The sequence below is a fragment of the Sus scrofa genome, chromosome 11 (genome assembly GCF_000003025.6).
Source record: "Sus scrofa isolate TJ Tabasco breed Duroc chromosome 11, Sscrofa11.1, whole genome shotgun sequence".
NCBI lineage: Eukaryota > Metazoa > Chordata > Mammalia > Artiodactyla > Suidae > Sus > Sus scrofa.
The window spans coordinates 12,674,512-12,700,344 of record NC_010453.5 but is presented as its reverse complement, the minus strand read 5'-3'; the positions used below and the strand labels follow the sequence as shown (position 1 = coordinate 12,700,344).

The 25,833-nt window shown below is 40.3% G+C and overlaps 1 protein-coding gene and 1 long non-coding RNA gene across 2 annotated transcripts in view; one reads left to right on the top strand and one right to left on the bottom strand.

Annotated features, from left to right (window-relative positions):
* Positions 380 to 4,633, top strand: LOC110255804. Its single transcript, XR_002336659.1, has 2 exons — positions 380 to 961; positions 2,980 to 4,633. It is a non-coding gene; the product is annotated as an uncharacterized LOC110255804 (long non-coding RNA).
* Positions 5,208 to 25,833, bottom strand: part of RFXAP (regulatory factor X associated protein) — a 34,832-nt gene continuing 14,206 nt past the window's right edge. The window contains 6 exon segments of the mRNA XM_013980439.2: positions 5,208 to 6,872; positions 8,754 to 8,861; positions 10,104 to 10,351; positions 10,354 to 10,473; positions 10,476 to 10,641; positions 10,644 to 10,876. Coding sequence (XP_013835893.2) covers positions 6,762 to 6,872; positions 8,754 to 8,861; positions 10,104 to 10,351; positions 10,354 to 10,473; positions 10,476 to 10,641; positions 10,644 to 10,876 — 986 coding nt within the window. The 3' untranslated portion in view covers positions 5,208 to 6,761.

Genomic DNA, 25,833 nt, shown 5'->3' with positions numbered 1-25,833 from the left:
AAAATATTAGGTAAGGCCTCAGAATTTCTCCAGTAATCTGAAAAATGATGTTAAATGGAGTAAATATAATGAAAATTATATTCAGGTTTTTTTTTAAGCCCCAAATTACTCACACCTGCACTATATTATTTGGAGATCATGCTCGCAAGTGACAGGCTAAATTCTCTTCTTACCTCATCATTTAGAAAGAAAAAAACCTAAACATTCTAAAAATAACCCACTGATGTTTAATGAAGATGTCTTTGAAGAGAAGCTCAGGAGTAGGGGTCAGAAGACTTTTTCTGTCATGGGCCAGATAGTAAATATTTTCAGCTTTGCAGGCCATGTGGCCTTTCTTTCTTTCATTCTTTTTTTTTTTTTAATTTTATATAGACTTTTGGCAAAATCGCCTTTATTTTTTTATGATTTTTATTTTTTCCGTTATAGTTGATTTTGTCAATTTCTACTATACAGCAAAGTGACCCAGTCACACACACACACACATATATATATATATGTATATATTCTTTTTCTCACATTATCCTCCATCATGTTCCATCACAAGTGACTGGATATGGCCTTTCTGACTGTTGTAACTGCTCAACTCTGCACTGCAGTACAAAAGCCGCCATGAACAATATGTAAGTGGATGGGCATGGCTGTGTTCCAAGTGAAATATTATAAACTGAAATTTGAATTTTAGATAATTTTCACATGTCACAAGATGTTTCTTTTTCTTTTTTTTCCCCCAACCATTTAAAATTGTAAGTACTATTCTTAGCCTGTGGCAGTACAGAAACAAGCTGTGGGTTGGATTTGGCCTGGGGCCGGGTGTCCTAGTTTGCCAAGTCCTGCTCTGGAGGATGAGAGGCCATCTTGAATGTTCCGTCCATAGCCACACTCCCATCTGAATGCAGCCTCAGAGACACTCCAAGCCGGTCCACCAGAAGCCCTCAGCGAAGCTCAGCCAACCCTTAACATGGTAAGCAAAAGAAAAAAAAAAAAAGGTGATTGTAAGTCACTGTGCTTTGGGCTGGAGGGTTAGATGAATGTTGATGAAACTTGTCTTTGGCTCTGAGAAGCCTCAGGTGGGAGGAGCATCTCGGCCAAGTTCAGGCATGCCTGTTTGGAAGAAATTTCAATTAATGGTATGGTTGCTACTCTGGTTCTGAACAATATAGCCTGGCTCTGTTTGTCCTGCTGGTGCAAAAGCTGTTTGAGAGATCTCTGTTCAGAACATGTCCCTGTCCCAGACTACATGGGAAGCCTTGCCATTTGGGTTGCTAGAAGTAAAATAGTCAATTCCCACCTCCTATTATTAACACCAGAGACGAGCTATAACATTTTCCAGTGGGAAGACAGTGTAGGCGGTAAGGCTGCACTGGCCTCTGGGGACACTGCTGTTCTTGCCGATGCTGAGGTGGCAGTCACCACGGCAATCCCGGCCTCGGACCTTCATCTTGCGGCTGGAGAAGTCCAGGGCCTGGTGCTCGGCTGGTCAGAAAGAACCCAGCCCTCCTCCCCAAACTGAGTACCTGAGTTACTCTGTGCATCTCAGTTTTAAATCCTTATTGCCCTTCAGAGTGGGCGGTGCCTGGCCTGGGGAAAGGGCTGTGGTCATTTTCCAGCTGCTAACAAAGCAGGCAGTGTTCATCAAAGTGAGTTCTTGGATGGACTTTATGCCCCATTTAAAGGTAGCAAATATCTGGGACTAGGAAGCAAAGGGCAGTTTTGATTGTTGTTGGCACTAAAGAGGTGAACAGGAAAATAGAAAGAGACACAGGAAGTGGAGTCAAATAGCATCTGGACATGAGAAGAGAGAAGGCTGCCTGGGTAAGGGAGGGAGGTTGGCTTTCCTTGGACAGGGGTCCACGCACGAGCACAAAAGGCAGGTGTCCAAGTCCTCAAGGCTAACATTTTAGAAAGAAAAGCCAGCTCCGTAAGAGGAGCCTGGAAACTGTCTCTGAGCACAACACTGCCTGAGTTTCCATACCAGCAGACAACTTTTGCTGAGCTTAGAAAAGTAGTAATTTCTCTAAGGCTCAAGTTCCCTCATTTTTTGAAAGGAAATAATGCTGTGTATAATAATTACTGTCACCCACCATCCCCGCAGATGATTCTAATCATGACGGTAAAGTATCGGTATGTGTATTTTAATGATACACTATCATAACAAAGAGATAATAAGTAGTAATAAAACTTTGTGCAAATATTTTTATGAGTATATCCTGTTGCTTATTAGATTTTCAAAGGCAGTGGTATAAAATCTTATTAGTGGACAGTTGTCTCCAAGGGGTGACACTATATGACGTGAGTTGAGACTATAAGAGTGGAAAACAAAATCTCACTAGTCATAACTTCTTTTCTGGTTGTTTTCCTTAACTCTCTTTGTTTTCCTGCTGCATATGCTCTAGACCCTTTTAAGCTCAAATTACAAATAGCTCGTGAAAATCAGAATCTGTGCTCAGTGAATGCATCACAAGAAAGGCTGCATGCGTTTCTATATTACATAGGGTAAAGCTATGAAGAGAAAAGATTTTGCTGCAGTATACAGTACTATCGATGTGTGAGAATAACACAAATGATTCTTTGGAGGGTGGAGTAATATATGATAAGAATAATAGGGAAGGTAGCCCATGTCCTGATGAGAAGATGAGATAAACTCACCTAATTATTAAACATGTCAAGTATTTTCACTAAAATGTTTTAAAGTATTTGTTAACTTTAAACCCAATAAGAACAGTATTTTAAGCAGCCTTGTTTCTATAAGGCAAAAATCTGCCAAACAAATGACAGGTCAGCCCATTTTCAAACGCAGGTCCTAATGTATGTGCCATCGACAGCATCGTTGTCATTATGACTCATTTTCACAGCTGAAGAAAGTTAGAAACCGAGAGGGTGAGGATGTTAAGAATCCTAAAATTTCCATGTCAATGGGTCACACACAGGAAATCAGTACCAGGGGACAATATCCATATTAATTGTATTTTCTAATTCTAGACAAAGAAACAGGGAATTACAAATCAACAAACACTTGAAAGATCCCACATTGAGAACTTTTAAACCCAGACTGGAAACCCAGACGCCATAAAAGAAGTGTCAGATATGTTGAAATATTCAAAAGTTGAAAGCTTGTATGGCCAAAGATGACATAAAAAGGTAGAGACCATTTTTAGAAGTGGAAAAAATGAACAAAAATGACATAAGGCTATTTTTTATAAGCGTCACCAGACTTTTGCATGGTGAGTAGAAAAAAAGGAGCCTAGTGGAAAAACAGACAAAAGATATGACTAGGCAATTCTAAAGAGCCAGCAAGTATACGAAAAAGTGCTCAAACTTACCAGTAATCAGGGAAATGCTAATAAATGTAAAAATCAGCAATACATAGCTGTAAGAAAGGCAACTCTTAAAAAAAGAACAGTTAACGCCTACTGCTGGCAAAGACGCAAGGAAAAGAAATTTTCCCTGATGGACACTGGAAGTGGTAAAGGCTTTTGTGAGGAGAGTACTATAACAATACCTATGTAATGGAAACATGCATGTATATATATCCTTCTGTCCAGCCATCCCACTTAGGAGAGTCCACCTCAAGCCTGTAGAACCACCAGTCAACACTGCTACATAAGGGCGTCCACAAGGATGTTTACTGCAGCACACGTCATGACGGCAGAAAACCAGACATCCACAGTGGAGTGATTGAATGTGACTGTAGGTTCACAGAGATGCTCTTGCAGCCACTGAAAGAGTGAATTCAGGCTACATAAGTGACTCAGGGGCCTTCTACACAGTACTGCTGTGTATAAAAGCAGGGTACTGACATGTATATAATATACCCACATCTTTACCCAACGACAGTTGTAAAATGTGAATCCATAGAAAATTATACAAACAAAAAGAAGAATTCCTGCTGGGTTGTTGACATAAGTTACATGGAAGACAAGGAGGGGAATCCACCAAAGGAGCAAAAGGGGAACAGACTCCCCCCCCCCATTTATACAATGTGATTACGTTGCTGTATTTCTATACAATTATATATGTGTGCATACAAAAAGTTTTTTTAAAAAAATTTAGCCTTTGTTGACTGGCCTACTGGGTTCAAAAATGGGAACTTAAAAGTACTACTTTAGCAACAACATTCTACTATGGAAAGAACATTATTTTTGGAGACAGATGAGATTCAAATCTTGGCTCTGCCTCTAATAGTAAGACCTGTTATTTATGTCACCTCTCTGTTTCTTTCCTCATCCCCAAAACAGGGACAGTAATATTTGTCATGCCTTGTTTTAAAGGAATTAGCACATAGGAAAGTACTTTTTAAGTGACATAATTAGGGTTGGTTTAAATGAAATTTGTCATTTCACAAACTCAAGGCCTAATACACAAAGCCTTTATTCTCATGGTCCAGTGCTCATGCTCCCACTGTCCAACGTAAGGTGCATGTTCAAACAGTACTGGCTTGATCACAATCAGGCACGTGGATCACACTGCCTCCTGGATTTAAGGCCAATAGCTGTGTGATCCTGAGCAAGCAGCTTAACCTCTGCAAGCCTACTTCTGTATCTATAAAATAATAATTGTTATAATTATAGAATTGTTGTGAAGAGCAAATGTGTATGCACAATTGTTTTGAAAATTACAAAGTGCTAGAAAATCAGTATCATTTGGTCATGCTGTTTTTAGATTATGCTCTATTCCTGCACCTCCAGTAGGGAAGTATACACTTGGGTCTCAGAATTGATGTTAGGAAATTTCAGGGGGGGAGTCTCACTGTAGTAAGTGCTACCTATATGGAAATAAAGATTCATTAGTAAAAACATATTTCTTCCTATAAACTGAAGTCAAAAGCAAGAGTTATAAATATATGGAGGGATAAAAGTTTGTGGACACATTGCAAAAAACCTAACCCAAATAAGTAAAAATCTTTTTAAAAATTTAAACATACACACACACACACACACACACACACACAAATATATGCATTCAATCCCTTTTCTTTTTATTCAGCTCTCACTGGCCTATTTTTACTTTCCCTCCTTTTCATATTCCATTTGAAAGACGATAAAGTGGCTTTTTTCAATATAAATAACGTTAACTTACACTCTAGGGATTCAATAAAGCGCCCAACACCATATGTAAGAAAACAAATGAACAGTTACTAACAAATGTAAATGAATTGCTCTGCATCCAGTGTGGAGCAACCAAAGAACAGAGTAAGTGAATCAGACAACTCAAAGGTCAACAACTGGACTTTAATGAATAATTTGGTAAAAGCGTTTTTGCATGTATATGCAGGTACAAAACACATATAAAAAATGAACTTTTCTCCTTAAGTACTTCTTAGAACAGCCATGACTAAGTTTAACTTGATATATATTTCAGAGGTTAAAGCCCAAGAAGCTAACAAATTTTGCACAGTTTAACTTGAGGCACATGCATTTATTGTCAACACTGGAAATACTTTCGTGACATTTGACTTGATACTCTTAGTGGTAACCTTTGCCTTTTAACAGTTTTCCTAGGAGAAAATACAAGGGGTACCTATCACTGAGTACCTATCACTATTTGAACATTACTTAGGAACAACACGATCTTAAAATACCTCAGTTTTGAAAACACTGACAAAGTGTTAGTCTTATTCTTATTTTTAGGATCTCTTTTTGAAAAATAAATGAATATAAAAAAGTAATTTTGCCCTGACATTGGTGGGATGAGATACATTCACACTGTTCACAAATGTAACAACACATGGTAGGTCTGCTTTAAGACAGATCAGCATGAAGTAGAGAAGCCGACCTCGGGAGCTGCACTCCTTCCAGGGTACTGAGTTAACCCCACTCGAGTTTACCAGCACATCTCTGAAAAGAGACGATGCACGTCCTAATGTCACAGATATTTAACAATGATCACTTTGCTTAAACATACAAAATTTGCTTGTTTTTTTTTTTTTTTTTTTTTTTTTTTTTTTTGCTTTTCAGGGCTGCACCTGTGGCATATGGGGTCAAATAAGAGCTGTAGCTGCCAGCCAAAGCCTCAGCAATGCTGGACCTGAGCCACGTCTGTGACCTACACCACAGCTCATGGCAGTGCTGGATCCTTAACCCACTGAGCAAGGCCAGGGTTGAACCCATATCTTCCTGGCTACTAGTCAGGTTTGTAACCCTCTGAGCCACAAAGGGAACTCCTGCTTACCTCTTTGACAACTCCAGTCTTAACTGCAAAGAAAAGGGTACTATGAGAACCCAATTCTAGGTGCCCCAACTGCATTTTATCATCACAGGTAGCTCTCAGTGTTTCTTAAGAGAAGCATTATTGGTGCTGAGTGTGAAATAATGCTTAGTTGTGGGGGACCACTCAATAAAACCCAGCAATTTTCAAGGTCACTGTGACAGGCAAAAACACACATTTCCAACTGCCCCTTGACGAGAACCACTGAGCTAGACGATTCAAGATTAGTATCTATTAACTTCGTGACTTCCACAGAAAGCAACTGCTTCACTGCCTTCAGTAACAACGACTGAAGAGGAACACTTTGTTTAAAAAAACATTGCAATTAAATATTACTTTGGAAAGATAAGCTGATTTCTTCAAATCCATGGTGATCTGAAAGGGTTAGGTGCACAACGTGCAATACTTATTTGTCCCCAAATGCACACATACTTTCATAGGAAAATGACTGTTTACCTTCTACTGAAATATCTTGCCCCCATTTATCTTTTGTATAAAAATATGTCCATCCAGTACAATAAAATAAAAAAACTCGTAGATCTTCCCGATAAATTCCCTCACACTGATGTTCCTGGAATCTGCTGTTGTCTTTGCTCCAAAACTTGCTGATTTAATAGTTGTTGCTGTTTCTGTAAAAACTGCACCACCTCTGGACTTCTTAGTAATGACTTAAAAAGGAAAAAGAAAAATACATTTATTAATAGTTTTATTCTTATGGGATCAGATTATATTCATGCTATAAAATTACTGATATATATCCTTATATGGATACAATATGCTTACAAAAAACATCCCTGAATGAATACACATTTGCAGCAGATGCACTGCAATTAAACTGCCAACTAATAACAAAATTTGATGTCATACACCAAAATACTAAAACCTAAAAATTATGGGTGAAGCCTGATCTCACTGGTGACTCTGCACACAAAGGAAATGCTTTTATGATATTCCAGCATGTATACTCTTTATGAAACATAAGTGCAAAGAGCCCAGAATAGCACTAGCCCAGGATTACAGCAAGAAAGAAAAATGAAAAGGCACCCCCTGTGAACATGGCAGTTAAATGCCAGTTTAGAAACACAGACATGTAGGACTAGTACTGGAACTCAAGTTTGTTCCACTAGCTTTCAAGTCTTTCTGAAGAAATTAAAAATTTTGTGTGTCTACGTGTATAGGTATGTGTGTGCATATATATATTAGTGAAAAAATATTAGCACATTACCAAAATTTCAGAAAAAAAAATACCTGTGCTAAAACAACCAATACAGTTTTATACACTTAGTGGTTTTAAATATAGTTATACTCATATAATAGATATAATGGACTATGGCTAATATGTTTTTAATAAAATACACATATACATTGATGAGGGAAAAAACCCTTGAACCTAAATTGAACAAGATAAACCAAATAAAGTGGAAATGCTATCATTAAATACTGATTTTAAAATTTCCTATTATAGCATAGTACTTTTTCTATTTATTAAATAGTTTTGTTTAAAATTTATTTGTAAAGACAGCCCAACTTCTATTAAGCAAATGGACAGTAGTCTACTTAGCTGTTAGGAGACTGATGAATACTGGAGTTTAAACTATTTTACTTTTTTTTTTTTTTTCTTTTGGTCTTTTTGCCTTCTAGGGCTGCACCTGAGACATATGGAGGTTCCCAGGCTAGGGGTCCAATCGGAGCTACAGCTGCCGGCCTACACCACAGCTCACAGCAACACTGGATCCTTAACCCACCGAGCAAAAGCAAGGGATCGAACCCGCAACCTCATCATTCCTAGTTGGATTCGTTAACCACTGAGCCATGACGGGAACTCCTATTTTTACTATTTGTGATAAATACATTTCTGGCAATACTCTTATGCTTATTAGCTTTATCCATATTTAGGATTTATTTCCTGCGAATGTCCTCACAGTAAGTTGGATTTCTGAATAAAGGGAAGATCATTTTAAGGACCCCTGATACTAACTGCCCAACTGCTTTCTAAAGTGTTGTATTAAGATGTGACACCATCAGCAGTATGAGCGCCCCTTTTATGGAACCCTCACCATCACTGCGTGTTAGTATTTAAGTAAGTTTCACTTATTGTGCTATCTATTGGGTGATTTTCACAGATATTAAATATCTTTCCATATCATTTAATAAATGTATTTCTGCTTTTTTCTGCTTGTATTTTTTGCAGTGTATTGAGGCCAAAAGATTTTCCTCATCAATTTGTATGAATAGTTTTTATAATAAATGTGTCAACCATATTAACCATAGTCTTTCATATTGGTTGCAAATATTTTTCCTACCTGTTATTTTGAAGTTTGCATTTTTATTTTTACCACCATTTCTGACTCCAGTATTCATTTTTATGTAGTCAAATTCATAGTTTCTTTGTAATTTTGTCTTTATGAGATCCCAAAGTGTACTGGTAGAGGCACAATTCCATTCTGATGACCAGTTTAACAAGTTTTAAAATCTCAAAATCTAAATAGTTCCATTTATAACAAACAGCTTTTGTTAGATTTGGAACTACTTTACAAACAGATATTTACCAGTCTTTTTTGATTTAACACTTGCTCTAAAAGAGTAGGTCTTGCAGGTCGATCCCCAAAAGATCCTGTTCTTTGTTTAACAATGGAGAGTATGTTATCTGCACTTTCCTGGGATAAAAGATAAAAATGCAAATAGGATTAAATGTTGATATAATAATCCATGATTATAGGCGTTTCAATGATGTAATGAATGGGTCTTCGCTTTTCTTCCTTGTTGCCCAGTCCCTGTGGGACTTTAGATAAGTCCAAAGCCTTTCTAGGCTATCTCGGCCTACAATGATCTATCCTTTCCACTACTAAAGCAGTACTGTCTAACTGGTCTTACTGTATCCTGACTGTTTCTACTTGTTATTTTCTTTACATTCAGTTCAACAAAGATAAAGACTTGCAGCTCTTGATTCCTCAGAACTGAAAAAGTGTCCCATTCTATAAGGTAAATGGCTGTTATCTGTTGCTTATAGCAATTAATTATCTTCCCAGAAAATCATGCAAATTATTTCAGAATAGGAAAATTATTAAGGTTCTTTTTGTGGGGGGTGGAGACTAATTCAAAATCTATTGGCCTTTTATACATTTTCCTCAAATGGCAGATGTAAATTCTGGGCAATTAAAAAAAAGAAAATAGCTATAGGTAAAACACGTCCTTCTTGGAAAAAAGTACACTATCTCCTCTCTCTGTAAAGAGTTCTGAAGTGAGTAAGTACCTCTGGACCAAAGAGAAGGACAAACAACTACCCTCTGTCATTCTGTAATAAGTGAGATGCTCTTTTACTGAGAATTGAGGTACCAAGAAGAAAATTCTGAGAAGAGGGCCCTGAGGACAGAGTACTAAGCATAAAGTACTAAGAACAGAGTACTGAGAATAGGGTTAACTGAGAATGTAACATTAAGAACACTACAAGAGTACTTTTAATAGGGGTACTAAGAATAATATACTAAAAAAAAAGGATACTGAAAATGGAGTAGTGAAAACAGGAAGAGATTACCTTCTCCGAAATACTAATTTCATCTAGGTTCCTACATCTCTGTGCCTGCTCCTCTAGTGATGAATCAGATCATTTACTATCTGCTGTTTCGGCCCATATCCCAGATCTCTGAAGTGAGAGCTTTGCTGACGTGTGACATCATTTTCACCGAAATTTATTCATCTCTAACAAGGATGCACCAGAACTGTTCAGGCTTTGCACATGTTTGCATAAACTTTAATTGAGGGCAAACACTAACTCTGAACCCACAAGTCCAGCCACAGCAACCTGGCCTGCTTGGGAGCCGGTGGGCAGGCGCTGGAGAAGCAGGCAAGAGCGGCGTTTTTTTCGTCCACCTCCCACTCCCACAGATCCCAACTGATACCTCCAGTTTGACGTGTCCTGCGCTGCCAGCCGGGGCGGCCCCACCGCAGTTCAGAGCCTGGTCACTTTTCTTCTTTTTGTACTTGTCCTTGTACATCTTGTTGCGGTGCTTCTTGCACATCCAGGGCTTGCGCTGCTTGGCCACCTGGCTTGTGGTCTCACTGCAGCCCTCATAGGTGCAGGTCTTGCTCATGCTGGTCCCGCCGCTGCCCCGTCTCCGGGCTCCCCCGCTGCCGCCCTCGCCCCCGAGTGTGTCTCCTCGTCTTCCAGATCCTCCAAGCTAGCCGTGCTCTCGCCTCCCCCTGGGGGGTCCGAAGTGTCCAGCAGGTCGGTTTCGTCCTCCCCCGCCTCGTCCTCGCCATCCCCGCCACTTCACACAGGTAGCCAACAGGCTTGCCCGTCCCGGCGCTGCCCCCCAGTGCCGGAGCCTGCCTCAGGACGCCCTCTGCCGCAGCCTCGTCCTGCCCTCCACAGGGGCGCATCACCAGCAGGGTGAACTGAGAGGCCGCAGCCGGGACCGGGGCGGCAGCCAGGGCCTGGCCGGGGCAGAGGCTGGGGCCCCGGGGCGGAGCGCGCCGCTGGCGGCGCCCGGCCCCGCGCCCTCGGCGACAGCCTGCACCTCCGTGCTGCTGAGACCTGGTGGGGGTCCACGACCCCAGCCTTTCTGCACCTGCTGGGCCCAACTGCACTGAGCAAACCACCGACCCCGGCCCGCCGAGGGGAAGAGGGGGCGGATCCGCGACAGCACCCCGACTGCGCCTGCGCAGCTGCAGCCTGCGCGTGAGCGTCCCTACGCTTCGTGCCTTTCTGGGCACCCGGCGTCTCTGAGGGGCGGGGCTAAGCCTCCGCCGGAGGGGCGGAGTGCGCATGTGCGGTTGGCCGTGGCGGGAGATGCGACGCTCGGCGCCCGGGTGGCTGAGTGCATCTGAGCTCCTGCGGGGCTGCGTGGGGCACCGCTTTGTGACTGGGACCTACTCTGTCTGAAACGTTTCAAAGCACTTTGTACTGGAGCTCTTCGATGTAAATTCAGATTGTGTCTGAGCCATCTTTTGACTTGTGGCGTCGAGACGCTCTTGATAATATTTCGCCCCAAAGTGCCTGAAATGGGAGGTGTGAAGCCGGGATGTGATGGTGTCGCAACCGGACAGCACTAGTTAGCAATGAAGGCAGAGGCGGCCGGTTTGGAAATGGTGCAGTGGAGAAGGAGTGGACCGGACCCCGGGGCCAAGGTGTATTTGTGTTGAGAACTAGATGCCTTCCTCTTGAAACATTTTCCTCTCTGGGAAACTTATTTGCTGATTTTTGAAACCTGGCCTTTGCTAGCACCTCTGAGGTAAGTCTTAAATACCACTTTAATTAGCTAAATGAAAAGGAACATTGAATGACGCTAAAAAAAAAAAACCCCCCAAAAACAAAACCAATGATCTATCATTTCTACCGGTGGTCGCACAGTTGCTGGTTGCTGAATCTTGACTTAGCCAGATCTCAGGAGGGATCGGATCCTGCCCATGTCCTGAATCAAACTGTCCGGTAGCTGTGCTCGTTCCTTTTATTTCTTCCTTCTCGTCTACTCAGAGCTCCCATTATGCCTATTGGAAAGGAAAGCCATGGTTCTCCAACAAATGATAAATCCGTTCACATTAGTGTTTGGGTGGGTCACCAGCTGCATTTTAAGGAGAGGAAGGGAGAGGGTTTGGAATTAGACCGACCTGAGTGGCACTGTGTAACCAGGGCTCTTCAGTGATGCCCTCTCTGGGCTGCCGTCTTCTCTTTGGTAAAACAGGCAGCCTGTTGTGTGCTGGAGCCAGGTGATAAGAGCCTGCTGTTAAAATGTCACGATTTTAGTTAAAAATTAAATTACATAAATTTACAATTGAATTAAGTTCAAGGCAAAGGTTAAGGAGTTTCCGTTGTGGCTAAGTGGGTCAAGAACCTGACAAAAGAGTCCGTGAGGATGTGGGTTCCATCCACCGCCTTGCTTAGTGAGTTAAAGATCTGGGTGGTGTAGGTGGAAGAGGAGGCTCCAATCCCGTGTTGCTGGTGGCTGTGGCCTAGGCCAGCAGTTGCAGCTCAGGTAGCTCTGATTGGATCCCTGGCCTGGGAACTTAACAAATGCCACAGGTGCAGCTGTAAGGAAGACAAAGAAAAGAAAAAAAGGTTAAAAAACTCAGAACTCATCTCTTTCTAATTGTTTTACTCTTAGCCATGATGATAAGATTGTTTGTCTCTTGTATTTGTATGTGAAGAACTATTTAAGTGGTGTTGGGAAGGATTGTCATGCTGGAAGTTTGAAACCAGCTATGGTGGGAGTGTTTACACCATGGAAATCATCAAAGCAGGACTTGAATTATTGTTGGTTGTTTCCAAACTTAAGAAAGTGGTAGTAAAACTGCTAAGATTAAACTTAAAATGTTTCGTGTCTATGGCTCTCACACTGTCATCCCCCCCCATGGAGGAAATATTATTTCATCTTTTGACAACCATCATGATTGCAGCAAAGAAGTTGCTTACATGATTAAGAACAAGTGAAGTGCTGACATCTTCATTGTTTAACTTTTGGTTTAATGTAAACAGACACATCAGCCAACATGCACCTCAGAACCACACTCTTGGTCAATAATATGAGCAACTTCTTTGCTTGTATTAGAAATCAAGCATTTATTTATTGTCAGCTTGTGAAACATTGATTAGATAATTATAAAAACTGGTATGGATTTTGCAGGAAGTGGCAAGTCACACTGAAGTTTTGGGTGTATGGAATTTATGATAAAAGGACTTGTGTCTTGTATCATTATTTGTAAATTGTGTGCTAAACATTCAGTTAACTGTTTTTTTGATTTTTTTTTTTTTAATTTACCAGCATGTCACTGAGGGCAGAACTATTTAATGCTAGTACAAATTCCTGTTATAGTATTCAATAAATAGAGCAGGTTGGATTTTTTTAAACTTTTATCAAGGTATAATTTACATACTATAAAAACTATAGTGTACAATTTGGTGACTTTTAGTAAATTTATGGAGTTCTGCAACCATAACCACACTCCAGTTTTAGAACAGTTTCAACACTATGTCAGCTCCTTCCTGTCCATTCTCAACCTCTGATTTGTTTCCCAGCCCCAGGAAGCCAACTAATCTACTGTACTCTTGTCTTTTGTGGGCATTTTATATAGATGTAATCATGTAATAAGACATGGCCTTTTCAACCTGGCTTCCTAAACTTAACATAATGTTTTTAAGATTCATCTACTTTACACCATCAAACTCCTAGAAGAAAACATAGGCAAAACACTCTCTGACATCAACATCATGAGTATTTTCTCAGGTCAGTCTCCCAAAGCAATCGAAATTAGAGCAAAAATAAACCCATGGGACCTCATCAAACTGAAAAGCTTTTGCACAGCAAAGGAAACCCAAAAGAAAACAAAAAGACAACTTACAGAATGGGAGAAAACAGTTTCAAATGATGCAACTGACAAGGGCTTAATCTCTAGAATATATAAGCAACTTATACAACTCAACAGCAAAAAAACCAATCAATCAATGGAAAAATGGGCAAAAGACCTGAATAGACATTTCTCCAAAGAAGATACACAGATGGCCAGCAAACACATGAAAAAATGCTCAACATCGCTGATTATAAGAGAAATGCAAATCAAAACTACCATGAGATACCACCTCACACCAGTCAGAATGGCCCTCATTAATAAATCCACAAATAACAAGTGCTGGAGGGGCTGTGGAGAAAAGGGAACCCTCCTGCACTGCTGGTGGGAATGTAAACTGGTACAGCCACTATGGAGAACAGTTTGGAGATACCTTAGAAATCTATACATAGAACTTCCATATGACCCTGCAATCCCACTCTTGGGCATCTATCCGGACAAAGCTCTACTTAAAAGAGACACATGCACCCGCATGTTCATTGCAGCACTATTCACAATAGCCAGGACATGGAAACAATCCAAATGTCCATCGACAGAGGATTGGATTCGGAAGATGTGGTATATATACACAATGGAATACTACTCAGCCATAAAAAAGGATGACATCATGCCATTTGCAGCAACATGGATGGAATTAGAGAATCTCATCCTGAGTGAAATGAGCCAGAAAGACAAAGACAAATACCATATGATATCACTTATAACTGGAATCTAATATCCAGCACAAATGAACATCTCCTCAGAAGAGAAAATCATGGACTTGGAGAAGAGACTTGTGGTTGCCTGATGGGAGGGGGAGGGAGTGGGAGGGATCGAGAGCTTGGGCTTATCAGACACAACCTAGAATAGATTTACAAGGAGATCCCGCTGAATAGCATTGAGAACTATGTCTAGATACTCATGTTGCAACAGAAGAAAGGGTGGGGGAAAAACTGTAATTGTAATGTATACATGTAAGGATAACCTGACCCCCTTGCTGTACAGTGGGAAAATAAAATAAAATTAAAAAAAAAAAAAGATTCATCTACTTTGTTGATGGTATCAGTAGTTTGTCTCTTTATTGCAGAATATTATTTCATTGTATTGTTTATCTGCTCACCAGTTGGTGGACTTTAGGTTTTTTTCCAGCAATGCTCCGTAATGGCAACAGGTGTTATTTTATTTTATTTATTTATTTTTTGTTGTTGTCTTTTTGCCATTTCTTAGGCCACTCCCGCAGCATATGGAGATTCCCAGGCTAGGGGTCGAATAGGAGCTGTAGCCACCGGCCTACGCCAGAGCCACAGCAACGCGGGAACCGAGCCGTGTCTGCAACCTACACCACAGGTCACAGCAACGCTGGATCGTTAACCCACTGAGCAAGGGCAGGGATCGAACCCTCAACCTCATGGTCCTTAGTTGGATTCGTTAACCACTGCACCACGACGGGAACTCCAACAGGTGTTATTATCTGGGGCTTAGCACATAATGATCTCTCAAAATATTTTCCGAAGGAATATATTACTAAATGAATGTGTCGGGGTGAAAGAAGGAGCTTCAGTGGACACAGACCTAGGCCTGATTATCCCTCATAGTCAGTGTGACTGATCTGGTGGGGACCAGGAGTCTCTGGACATAGGTTTCTCAGCCAAGAAATGATTGAATTGGTCTAAATGATCTGTAAGCTCTCCTCTAATTTTAGAATATATTATGCTGTAATGGTCGTAGGCCCTGAGCTTAGGCCCATGCCTTGGGATTCTGATTCCGTTGCCTGGTGTGGAGCTGGACATGCATATTTTTCCAAGGCTCTTTAGGTAACTCTAATATGTAGCCAGGGTGGAGAACCATTCCCTTATCTGCTATAGCTAAAATGTAATTTTGTGGATTTATATATATAAACAGATATCCTAGTTCTGGGATTCAGTAACCTGATGTATTTGACACCAACTAATAAGATTTTCATATATGGCATTTTTTAAATGGTGGAAACTCAGATTATAGTCAAAGCAAAAATTTAGCATTATTTCTATGGTCAATAATTCATGTAGAGTCTATCCATTTAAATCTTCTCTGAAGACTTACTACTAAAGACAAGGCGTTGTATAAATTCTAGATGGGCTTTTTCATTTCCTCCATTTATTTCTTTACTGTTCTCTCTAACCATGCACATTCCTTCTCCTGTGGGTTTTTGTTGTTGTTGTTTTTCATTTTTAAAAGTTGTATTGGAATATAGTTGATTTACAATGTTAAGTTCTGCTGTATAAGAAACTGATTCAGTTGTATGTATATGCACATCCTTCTCCTTTATTTTTGAAAACGATGCTTATCTGTTATCAAAAGAGTCCTTTTATAAATGGGAAACAGTGAGACAAAGACGTGCTTGTTTTTCTTTCATGGTGTTTGGTTTATATGGGCTTTTTGGTTGCCCGCTAAAGGGGACTTAGGCTCTGGGGAGAAGACACTGCCTTTTAGGAAGATCTACTCTGAGATGTAAGCAGACAGTAGTGAATATGAGGATTCTAAGAGGACAGCTGAGCATATGAAGCTGCATTGTAGACATAGCTAGAACAAATTAAACTGGGAACAGGGACTTTCTGCCTAAAAATAATGGACTCCATATGGAGGTAGACATGACAAAAAAAAAAAGAAAAAAAGTTTGAAGTGCAGTATTCAGAAGGCTCCCAGGAGATCTGAGCATTAGAGGATGATATTGCAGAGACTAAAGTGATTGAAGAGCAATTACAGAAATATGTCAGGGGGCTGAGCGCAAAGAAATGATGATTGGAAAGAGTACAACATGTCATAATCATCACTCTAGAAGACAGAGCAGTGCAGAATCAAGCCATTAAGAAATGCCTTCACGGAAAGTACTGCTGAAGAGTCTCCTGGAATCCATCCAGCCCTAAGAGAAACTGGTCCTGCAACACCCCAGGCAAAAGGATGGACACTGACCATGCCATCCATGGACCGATTTCTGTCTGAATACAATCCACATAATCCTGTGAAGTATGGGATACCCCTTTATCCTGTGGACCAAAGAATCTGCCTTCAAATTTATAGGTTGTGAAAAGTATAGAATTGAAAACCAAATTTTCATTCTTTTGAAAATTTGTGTAGGGTTACCCTTCAAGCTAAGCAAATGTCACAGCCCCCAATGGGGAGCAAGGCAGAGATGACAGAGACAAATAGTCAACAGCTTGTTTTGGGGTGACGAATTTGGGAAACTACTTTTAAACATTTTCTAACAATTGCTGATGATCCTGGTTATCTGAGAGTATAGTTAAGATGTTGCTTATTTTGTACTCTTTTCTTCTTTGTATGCTGGTCTTTTTCTTTTTTCTTATGGTCATACCACACTCCGGGCATATGGAATTTCCCAGATCAGGGATTGAATTCGAGTTGTAGCTGTGACCTTTGCTGTAGCTGTGGCAACAGCAGATCCTTTAAACCCACTGTGCCAGGCCAGGGATTGAACCCATGCCTCTGTATCAACCCAAGCCACTGCAGTCAGATTCTTAATCCATTGTACCACATCAGGAACTCCATATGCTAGTCTTTTAGAATTACTTTGAGCAAAACATCAGTCCCCTCATTAGCTGTGTGGTTTGAGGACCAAGCCAATGAATGACTGGTGGCTGTCCCCTGCAGCCTTTGGTGTTTGTCCTCTCAAAGCATATTTTGGCACTCCTGAGCCTCACTGCTATGATGGCTGAGCCCATGAACCACCTATTTTGCATGGGAATGGCTCTAAGGTTTGGATAGGGTTGCTCATGTGGCCAGAGTCTGCATCGCCCAAAGAGCCTTGACAGGCCTTGAGATGCTCTTTGATGTCCAGTAACTCCTTACATGTGCCCATCTTACTGGCTGATTTTGTTCTTTAAAGTGCTCAGAATGCAATAAACGGAAGACAGCAGTCCATTTTTTTCTGGAACAAAATCTCTAGTGCTTTATGGACACTTTATAAGTCAGTATGCTTAATTCACCTCTAAAGATTTAGTGTACAAAGCTTCTAAGTACTGCTTTTTCTTAAATCATGGAACTTCTATGCCTAGAACTTCTATGCCTAGTCACAAAGGTTTGACCTGCTTCTCTATATGAGGTTATTTTAGGTTTGCTAGTTGAAGCCTGGTTGACATTTAGGATTTCACATTGGCCAGGTTCAAAGTCTGCTCATTCTATAGGACTGTTTACTCGCCTGTGTGGGGTTAACTTTAGCTTCTGTCTCATGAGGGCCATCTAGACCCATTGTAATGCAGCCCCAGGGAACAGCACTTTCTTAAAATCATGTCGAAGCAATCAAGGAGTCATACAGATAAAGTTTTAAAAAACAAGGAGGATTGTCGTTAAAATGCTTTTACAAATAAGGTTAAAAAAAAGAAAAGGGCCTAGGTTTCACACATCTGTATCATGTATACTCACCACTGCTTTCTGTGAATTATTGTTTCACAATTCCAGATAAGAAAAAGAATATACTAATTTCACAGCTATGTCCTCTGGAAGAACAATAAAAATCCTTTGGGGGAGTTCCCGTCGTGGCGCAGTAGTTAACGAATCCGACTAGGAACCATGTGGTTGCGGGTTCGATCCCTGCCCTTGCTCAGTGGGTTAACGATCCGGTGTTGCTGTGAGCTGTGGTGTAGGTTGCAGACGCGGCTCGGATCCCGTGTTGCTGTGGCTCTGGCGTAGGCCGGGGGCTACAGCTCCGATTAGACCCCTAGCTTGAGAACCTCTATATGCCGCGAGAGCGGCCCAAGAAATAGCAAAAAGACAAAAAAACAAACAAACAAAAAAAAAACCCAAAAACCTTTGGGGTTGAGAATATAACTTTAAGTGCTGCTGAAATTCAGCGGAAGGATTAAGTCAGTGTACCAGGATTATTAGCCAAGTATCAGTAAGAGAAGCATTTAATTTTTCCAAGAGGAAAAAGAAGAGGGGGAAGTAATTGTCAAGCAATTTCTAGCTGGGCAATAACTCCAAGGTGGTGTTTAATGTTTTATACTATATACATTTGTTCATCTCTATTTTCTCAATATGTAAAAAGCTATCTTGGATTTTTTTTTCTTTTCTTTTTTTTTTTTTTTTTTTTTTGTCTTTTTGCTATTTATTGGGCTGCTCCTGCAGCATATGGAGGTCCCAGGCTAGGGGTCTAATCGGAGCTGCAGCCGGCGGCCTACGCCAGAGCCACAGCAACGCTGGATCCGAGCCGCGTCTGCAACCTACACCACAGCTCACAGCAACGCCTGATCCTCAACCCACTGAGCAAGGGCAGGAACTGAACCCGCAACCTCATGGTTCCTAGTCGGATTCGTTAGCCACTGCACCACGATGGGAACTCCGGATTTTTCTTTTCTTTAACAAAGTAACTAAGTATTAAAAATTGAATAATGGTAAAATTTTTTCCATTTCAGTAGTCTTTTAGTAGTAATTTGGGATGAATAAATGTATACTAATGGTATGCCAGTATGGCAAAGGGTCAAGCTGGAAAATGGCAAGCCTTCTGGGTCAGCCTCCTGTCAACCCACTCCCTTCTGAGGGCCAGATGTCAGGTTCAGGGAGAGAGAGATCTAACCAAGGCCCTTGGGCTATGGGGCTTTAAACTGCAATCATAGAGCAAGGACCTAAAATCTAACAGTAGTGTGACTCAGCAGAACTTTTACTCCAACCCTAATATGCCAGCTCAGCTAGGGAAGCAACAGCTCCTTCCCAGGTGAGATCAGAGGCCAGGATCCAATCCTTGTGACTGACCAGGGTTTATTCCTTATGCAGTTGGCTGAAATAGGTGTTCTGTGGCGCTCTGCCTGCAAGGGATCCACCTTGGACAAGTTATCTCTTACCTCTTAGGTATCATTTGCTTGTTTAATTGAGCTTAATGTAGATTAGCAATATTGGAAGAAACAAGTCCATATTTCCCTTTTCTAGATTTACACTATGCTGCTGAGCTGATGTATTGAGTAAAGTTTGTTCTGATGGTTAAATAAGATAAAAGAGTAATTTATATTTTGCTTTGGATAGAAAATGTATTTGTATATCTGATATTCTGAGGATACCTAACATTTCAAATAAAAGCATAAAGTTGTAATTGGGTGAACATTTGATAAAATCCTAGATGATTTGTCAGAGATGAGGACTGTAAGTTTTAAGATGTATTCAACTAATCATTCTTTTTAAAAAAACCTTATTGAGATATAAGGTTACATATCATAAACTGTACATCATAAGTTCACCCACTTAAGGTATACAGTTCAATTTTTTATTGAACTATAGCTGACTTCCAATATTATGTTAGTTTCAGTTGTTCAGCAAAGTGATTGTTATATTTTTTCAGATTATTTTTCACTATAGATTATTACAAGATGTTGAACATATTTCCCTGTGCTATACAGTAAATCCTATTGCTTATTTATTGTATGTATACTGTTTTTTTGGTTGGTTTTTTGTTTTTTGTCTTTTTGCCATTTCTTGGGCCACTCCCGCGGCATATGGAGGTTCCCAGGCTAGGGGTCGAATCGGAGCTGTAGCTGCCAGCCTACGCCAGAGCCACAGCAATGCAGGATCCGAGCCGTGTCTGCGACCTACACCACAGCTCACGGCAACGCCGGATCCTTAACCCACTGAGCAAGGGCAGGGATCGAACCTGCAACCTCATGGTTCCTAGTTGGATTCGTTAACCACTGCGCCGCGATGGGAACTCCCCTGTACTGTTTTTTTTTTTTACAATTCAGTGTTTTAAAATATGTTTATGGTGTTATGCAACCCTTACCATTACCTAATTTTAGAACAGATTCAACTCAAAGAAATTTTATGCCTATTAGCAGTTGTCCCTCATTCTCTCTTCCTTCTTTCCTCTCCCAGTGCTTGACAACCACTTGTCTACTTTCTGTCTCTATTGGTTTGCATTTTCTGGACATTTCACTAAATAGTATCATACAATATGTATGTGGTCTTTTCTGATTGATTTTTCACTTAGTATATCAGTCATTCATTCTTTCTATAAACATTTATTGAGCTTCATTGTACACAGTGCTATACGCCCTGGAAATACCAAGATAAATAAAACACTTTTCCTTCAGATAGCTTCAAGTAGTGGCCCTTGACCCTGTTTATTAGTCAGTGTTCTCCAGAGAAACAGAACAATATATATAGTGTGAACCAAAAAGAACAAAGAGTGTCACTTCTTATCCAGTTGTACAAGGGTTAAGTTGCAGCCTACTGCAGTTGCCTAGGACAGTGCCCCTTGAGAGGATTCAGGATGAAAAACTGGATGAGGTGCCTGTGCTTTGGATAAACGGGCCCTTAGATAGACATCTATCTCAGGAAGAATTCCAATGACCCTAGATTCCTGCATCTTCTCATACCTAGAAAGCACTAAAATCATTACCTTGTGATATCTGTTCTTTGTGATTAGCAATCATTTTTACCAAATGTGTGCTTGACTACATGTATTTCCTGGTCAAAAAATTTGTATATATCCCGGCTCCTCCCTTACCTCTGGGGAGCAGTTCTCAGAGCTGTTTCCTGGATTAGAGTCCTCAGAAAGGCCCTGAATAAAAAAACTCAGCAACCTTCATGCTGTGCATTTTCTTTAAGTCAACAATAGGTTTATATAAGAGAGGATTTATTATAGAAATTAGCTCCACGGTTATGGAGGCCAAGTCCCATAGTCACCTGTGAACTGGAGACCTGGGAGAGCTGGTGGTATGATTCAGTCCAAGCCCAGAGGCCTGAGAACCAGGAGCGCTGGTGCCCTAGAGCAGAAGATGGATGTCCCAGCTTAAGCATAAGGAGAAAATTCATTCTCTCTTGGCCTTCTTGTTCTATTCAGGCCCTCGATAGATGCCATGATGCCCACTCACATCAGTGAGAGCAATCTTTTTTTACTCAGTCAATTGATTTAAATGCTGATCTCTTCTAGAAATATCCTCAAGGACACACCCAGAGATACTGTTTCACTAGCTCTCTGGGCATCTCTTAGCCCAGTCAAGTTGATATGTAAAATTAGCCATCACACTCTTAAGATCCAGAAGTCCCTCTTATTTTATCAAGTATTTTATAAAATTCCTTATCTATCCCAAAATGAAACTCACATTTAATGTAATGTACTTATGCACATAATTTAAAAATCAAGAGAGCTCCCTGGTGGCTCAGTGGGCTAAGGACCTGGTGTTTGGGTTCAATCCCTGGCTTGGGAACGGCACATGCTTCAGTTGCAGCTAAAAAAAAAAAAAATCAACATTGTACATTGTACTTGGGCTGGGGGCAAGTAGGAATAGGGAATTGTTTCAAAGGTAGAGAAGAGTTTCAGTTTTGCAATATGGAAGTATTCTGGAAATTTGTTGGTGTGAATATGTACTTAACACTACTAAACTATACATTGAAAAATGTTTAAGATGAAAAATTTTATGTGTATTTTACAAAATTAAAAAAATCATTGCCCTAAATGTAACATATAGGAGACATTAAAAGAACATTACTTATAATAATATAATGTGTATCCAAAAGGTTAATTTTTAGGCACAGTTAGGCTGGAAAATATAATGATGTACCCAGATGTCTTCATTTACTAAAATGAACGAGAAAGTTGGAAGTCTTGACTGTAAGTAAGGGGTACAGGACAAGGAAGAAGCAGAGGCATGGGAGGACACGAGAACAGAAATAATTTAAGATAAGACATACCAGATCATTGGTAAATGCTATTAAGGAAGGAGAGGAGTTTCTGCTTGTGGTGTGAGAGGTTAAGAATCTGGCATAGTCTCTGCAGCGGTTTGGGTTGCTGCTGAGATACGGATTTGGTCCCTGGCCCAGCACAGTGGGTTAAGGGTCCCTCATTGCCGCATCTGTGTGGCATAGGTCACAGCTGTGGCTCAGATTCAGTCCCTGGCCTGGGAACTTCCGTATGTTGCTGGTGTGGAAAGAAAGTATGAGAGGGAGAAAGAGAAAGGAAGAAAGAAAAGGGAGGGAGGAAGGAAGAAACAACTGAGGTAGGCAAAACACGCGAAGACAAATTATATGCTGTCAAAGGGAGAAAATGATGAAGACTGAGTGGGGCATTAATGAAGGGTAAAATAATTTTCTGTATTATGCCTGGAATACTGATAAGAGGATCTCTGGTAACGTCTCGTCTCTCTAAAAATTCTACAATTGGAGTTTCTGTCGTGGCACAGCGGAAACAAATCCCACTAGGAACCATGAGGTTGTGGGTTCAATCCCTGGCCTTGCTCAGTGGGTTAGGGATCCACGCAGTGCGTTAAGGATCTGGTATTGCCGTGAGCCGTGGTGTAGGTGGCAGACATGGCTCAGATCTGGCGTGGCTGTGGCTGTGGTGTAGGCTGGCAGCTGTAGCTGTTATTAGACCCCTAGCCTGGAAACTTCCATATGCCACGGGTGCGGCCCTCAAAAGCAAAAAAACAAAACAACAACAAAAAATCCTACAATTTATTGGGTGCTGCATCTAGACTCTAGAATTTTTTTATGATTTTTTTTTTCATTATAGGTGGTTTATAGTGTTCTGTCAATTTTCTACTGTACAGCATGGTGACCTAGTTACACATACATGTATATATTCTTTTTTGTCACATTATCATGCTCCATCATAAGTGACTATATATAGTTCCCAGTGCTACACAGCAGGATCTCATTGCTTATCCATTCCAGAGGCAATAGTCTAGTCTATTAACCCCAAGTTCCCAATCCATCCCACTCCCTTCCCCTCCCCCTTGGCAACCACGAGTCTATTTTCCAATAGACTCTAGAATTTAAAAGCATGTGAAAGACCTTCCTCTAATAAACAGCAATGAATAATGAGTAGACTGGAAAAAGAAACATATGGAGAGATTGTGTTAAGCCTCTGGGGACTCTTAAGTATCAGAATTAAATAGAAAAAAAACAAGTAACCAAAAAATAAATAGTTTTATAATATAAGATTTGTAACATAAATATCATCATACTTAGAATTTTTAAAAATATATTACAATATGAAATATTTGAAAACAATGTCTTTCATTACAATTCCATGACATGTCTGTGTCCTGTGCCTATGTTTTAATACTTTGTATTAAGTCTATTAAGTTTAAAATGTCCTGTAGACATTTACAGTAAGCACACTGACAGAAACCATTCTCAACTCATAGGCAGTAGGAAATGCTGCCATAACATAGCTTCTTTTCAAACAAGTGGGTATAAAAGTCTTAGCTGAATCCCAAGCCTCTTTAATTAGACTGTTTAAATCATGCTTTACTCTCAAAGCCCTTTCAAAGCTCCATTAATTTTTCTTGAAAATGTTGTATAACATGTTCCACATCTGCTTAAAACCATCTGATCTGGTGTTGTAAAATGTTAACTGACCTTTAATATAATCATCCACATGAGAGCAATTTTTTTTTTTTTTTTTTTGGCCGAACCTGTGTCATATGGAAGTTCCCAGGCTAGGAATAGAATCAGAGCTGTAGTGTCAACCTACACCACAGGTGCAGCAGCGCCAGATCCCAGCCTCCTCTGTGACCTACACCACAGCTCACGGCAACGGCGGATCCTTAACCCACTGAGTGAAATCAGGGATTGAACCTGCGTACTCATGGATGCTAGTCAGATTCTAGCATCTACGAGCCACAATGGGAACTCCCGAGAGCAATCTGTTTCTGAGTTAGTATCCTTTCACCTATCATGTTAAATAGATTATGCTGCAAAGCTAGAAACTATAAAAATCCTCAGTGAGCAAAGTTATTTTAAAATTTTGATTTGTTGAAAAAGCCAAGATACTGTCCTTCACTTCAATGAGATCGATCATTTTGAAGTTTAAGATGGGCCTCATTTATGCAGTAAATGTGCATTTACATTGGAGAGATGTGACTGCCCCCCCCACTTGACTGTATTAGTAAAAGGGGGAGAGTTGACCTCCCCCACTTCCTACAGGAAGGAATAAGATGTATCAGTCAGTATTACTTGGGATGCTTGTCAAAAGCCTTTAACGTGAACCAAATGAAGCCTATAGAACTAATTTCCTGTTTACAGAGGAGAGAGGGAGGAATTAGTTAAACTACACAGTGAGAAGATGATCAGAAACTTCTAGAATGCAGAAATCCTAAAAGATGTCTGGTCTGGTGGAAAAAGTCAATGTTAAAAACAATTTTTTTTTTTTAAAGATAGAGTCAACAAATATGTTGGATTAAAAAGAGGCTGAAGAGTTCTATAACAAATGCAACATATGAAACTTGTTTAGATCCCCGTTAAAAGCAAACAACCCTCCCTCCCCCCATAATAAAAAAGTATTTGGGAGACAACTAGAGACGTTGGAAAATGGGCTGAGTATTAGGTGACATTAGATAATTAGTCCCAACTTTTTAAAATTGGTAATGACATTGTGGTTACATAGGAGAATATCCTTATATTTAGGAGATTTATGCTTGAGAATATAAGGGTGAGGTGGCATGATATGTTCATTTTATTTTGAAATGTTTTGGCCAGAACATACATACATAATGGAAGTGATTATGGCAAAATAAATTGTTGAATCTAGGTAATGAAGATAAGGATGTTTATTGTCCCTGTCTTCCAGTTTTTCTCTATACTTTAAAATATGCATATTAAAATACAAACTATAACTTAAAATATTTATAAACTGAATAAAGAGAAAGACCTTTGCAAATATGGCCTAAAAAAGGTACCTCATTTTTTTGCAGTGTTTCAAGTTTGATATTTATTTCTTCTTTGATTACATCGAAAATTCCACAAAAGTCCATAATGTGAGCCAATTTTTTTTTTTCTTTTTTTCTGTTTTGGCCACTCCATAGCATATGGATTTCCTGGGCTGGGGGGCTAGGGACTCCAAGCCAAATCTTTTTTAAAAAATTTCTTGGAGGAGTTCCCGTCGTGGCATAGTGGTTAACGAATCCGACTAGCAACCATGAGGTTGCAGGTTCGGTCCCTGCCCTTGCTCAGTGGGTTAACGATCCGGCGTTGCAGTGAGCTGTGGTGTAGGTTGCAGACACGGCTCGGATCCTGCGTTGCTGTGGCTCTGGCATAGGCTGGGGGCTACAGCTCCGATTGGACCCCTAGCCTGGGAACCTCCATATGCCGCGGGAGCGGCCCAAAGAAATAGCAAAAAAAAAAAAAAAAATTTCTTGGAGAACCATCTTATCTGGACAAGACATTCAAACTATTCATTGACTTTTGACAAATTATGGGTAATCTGTAATTGAAAGGATTACTTTTATTTTTTTAATTTTTTTCTTTTGTAACCTGTTTTTAAATGATTTTTAAAAATTTTTCCATTATAGCTGGTTTACAGTGTTCTGTCAGTTTTCCACTGTACAA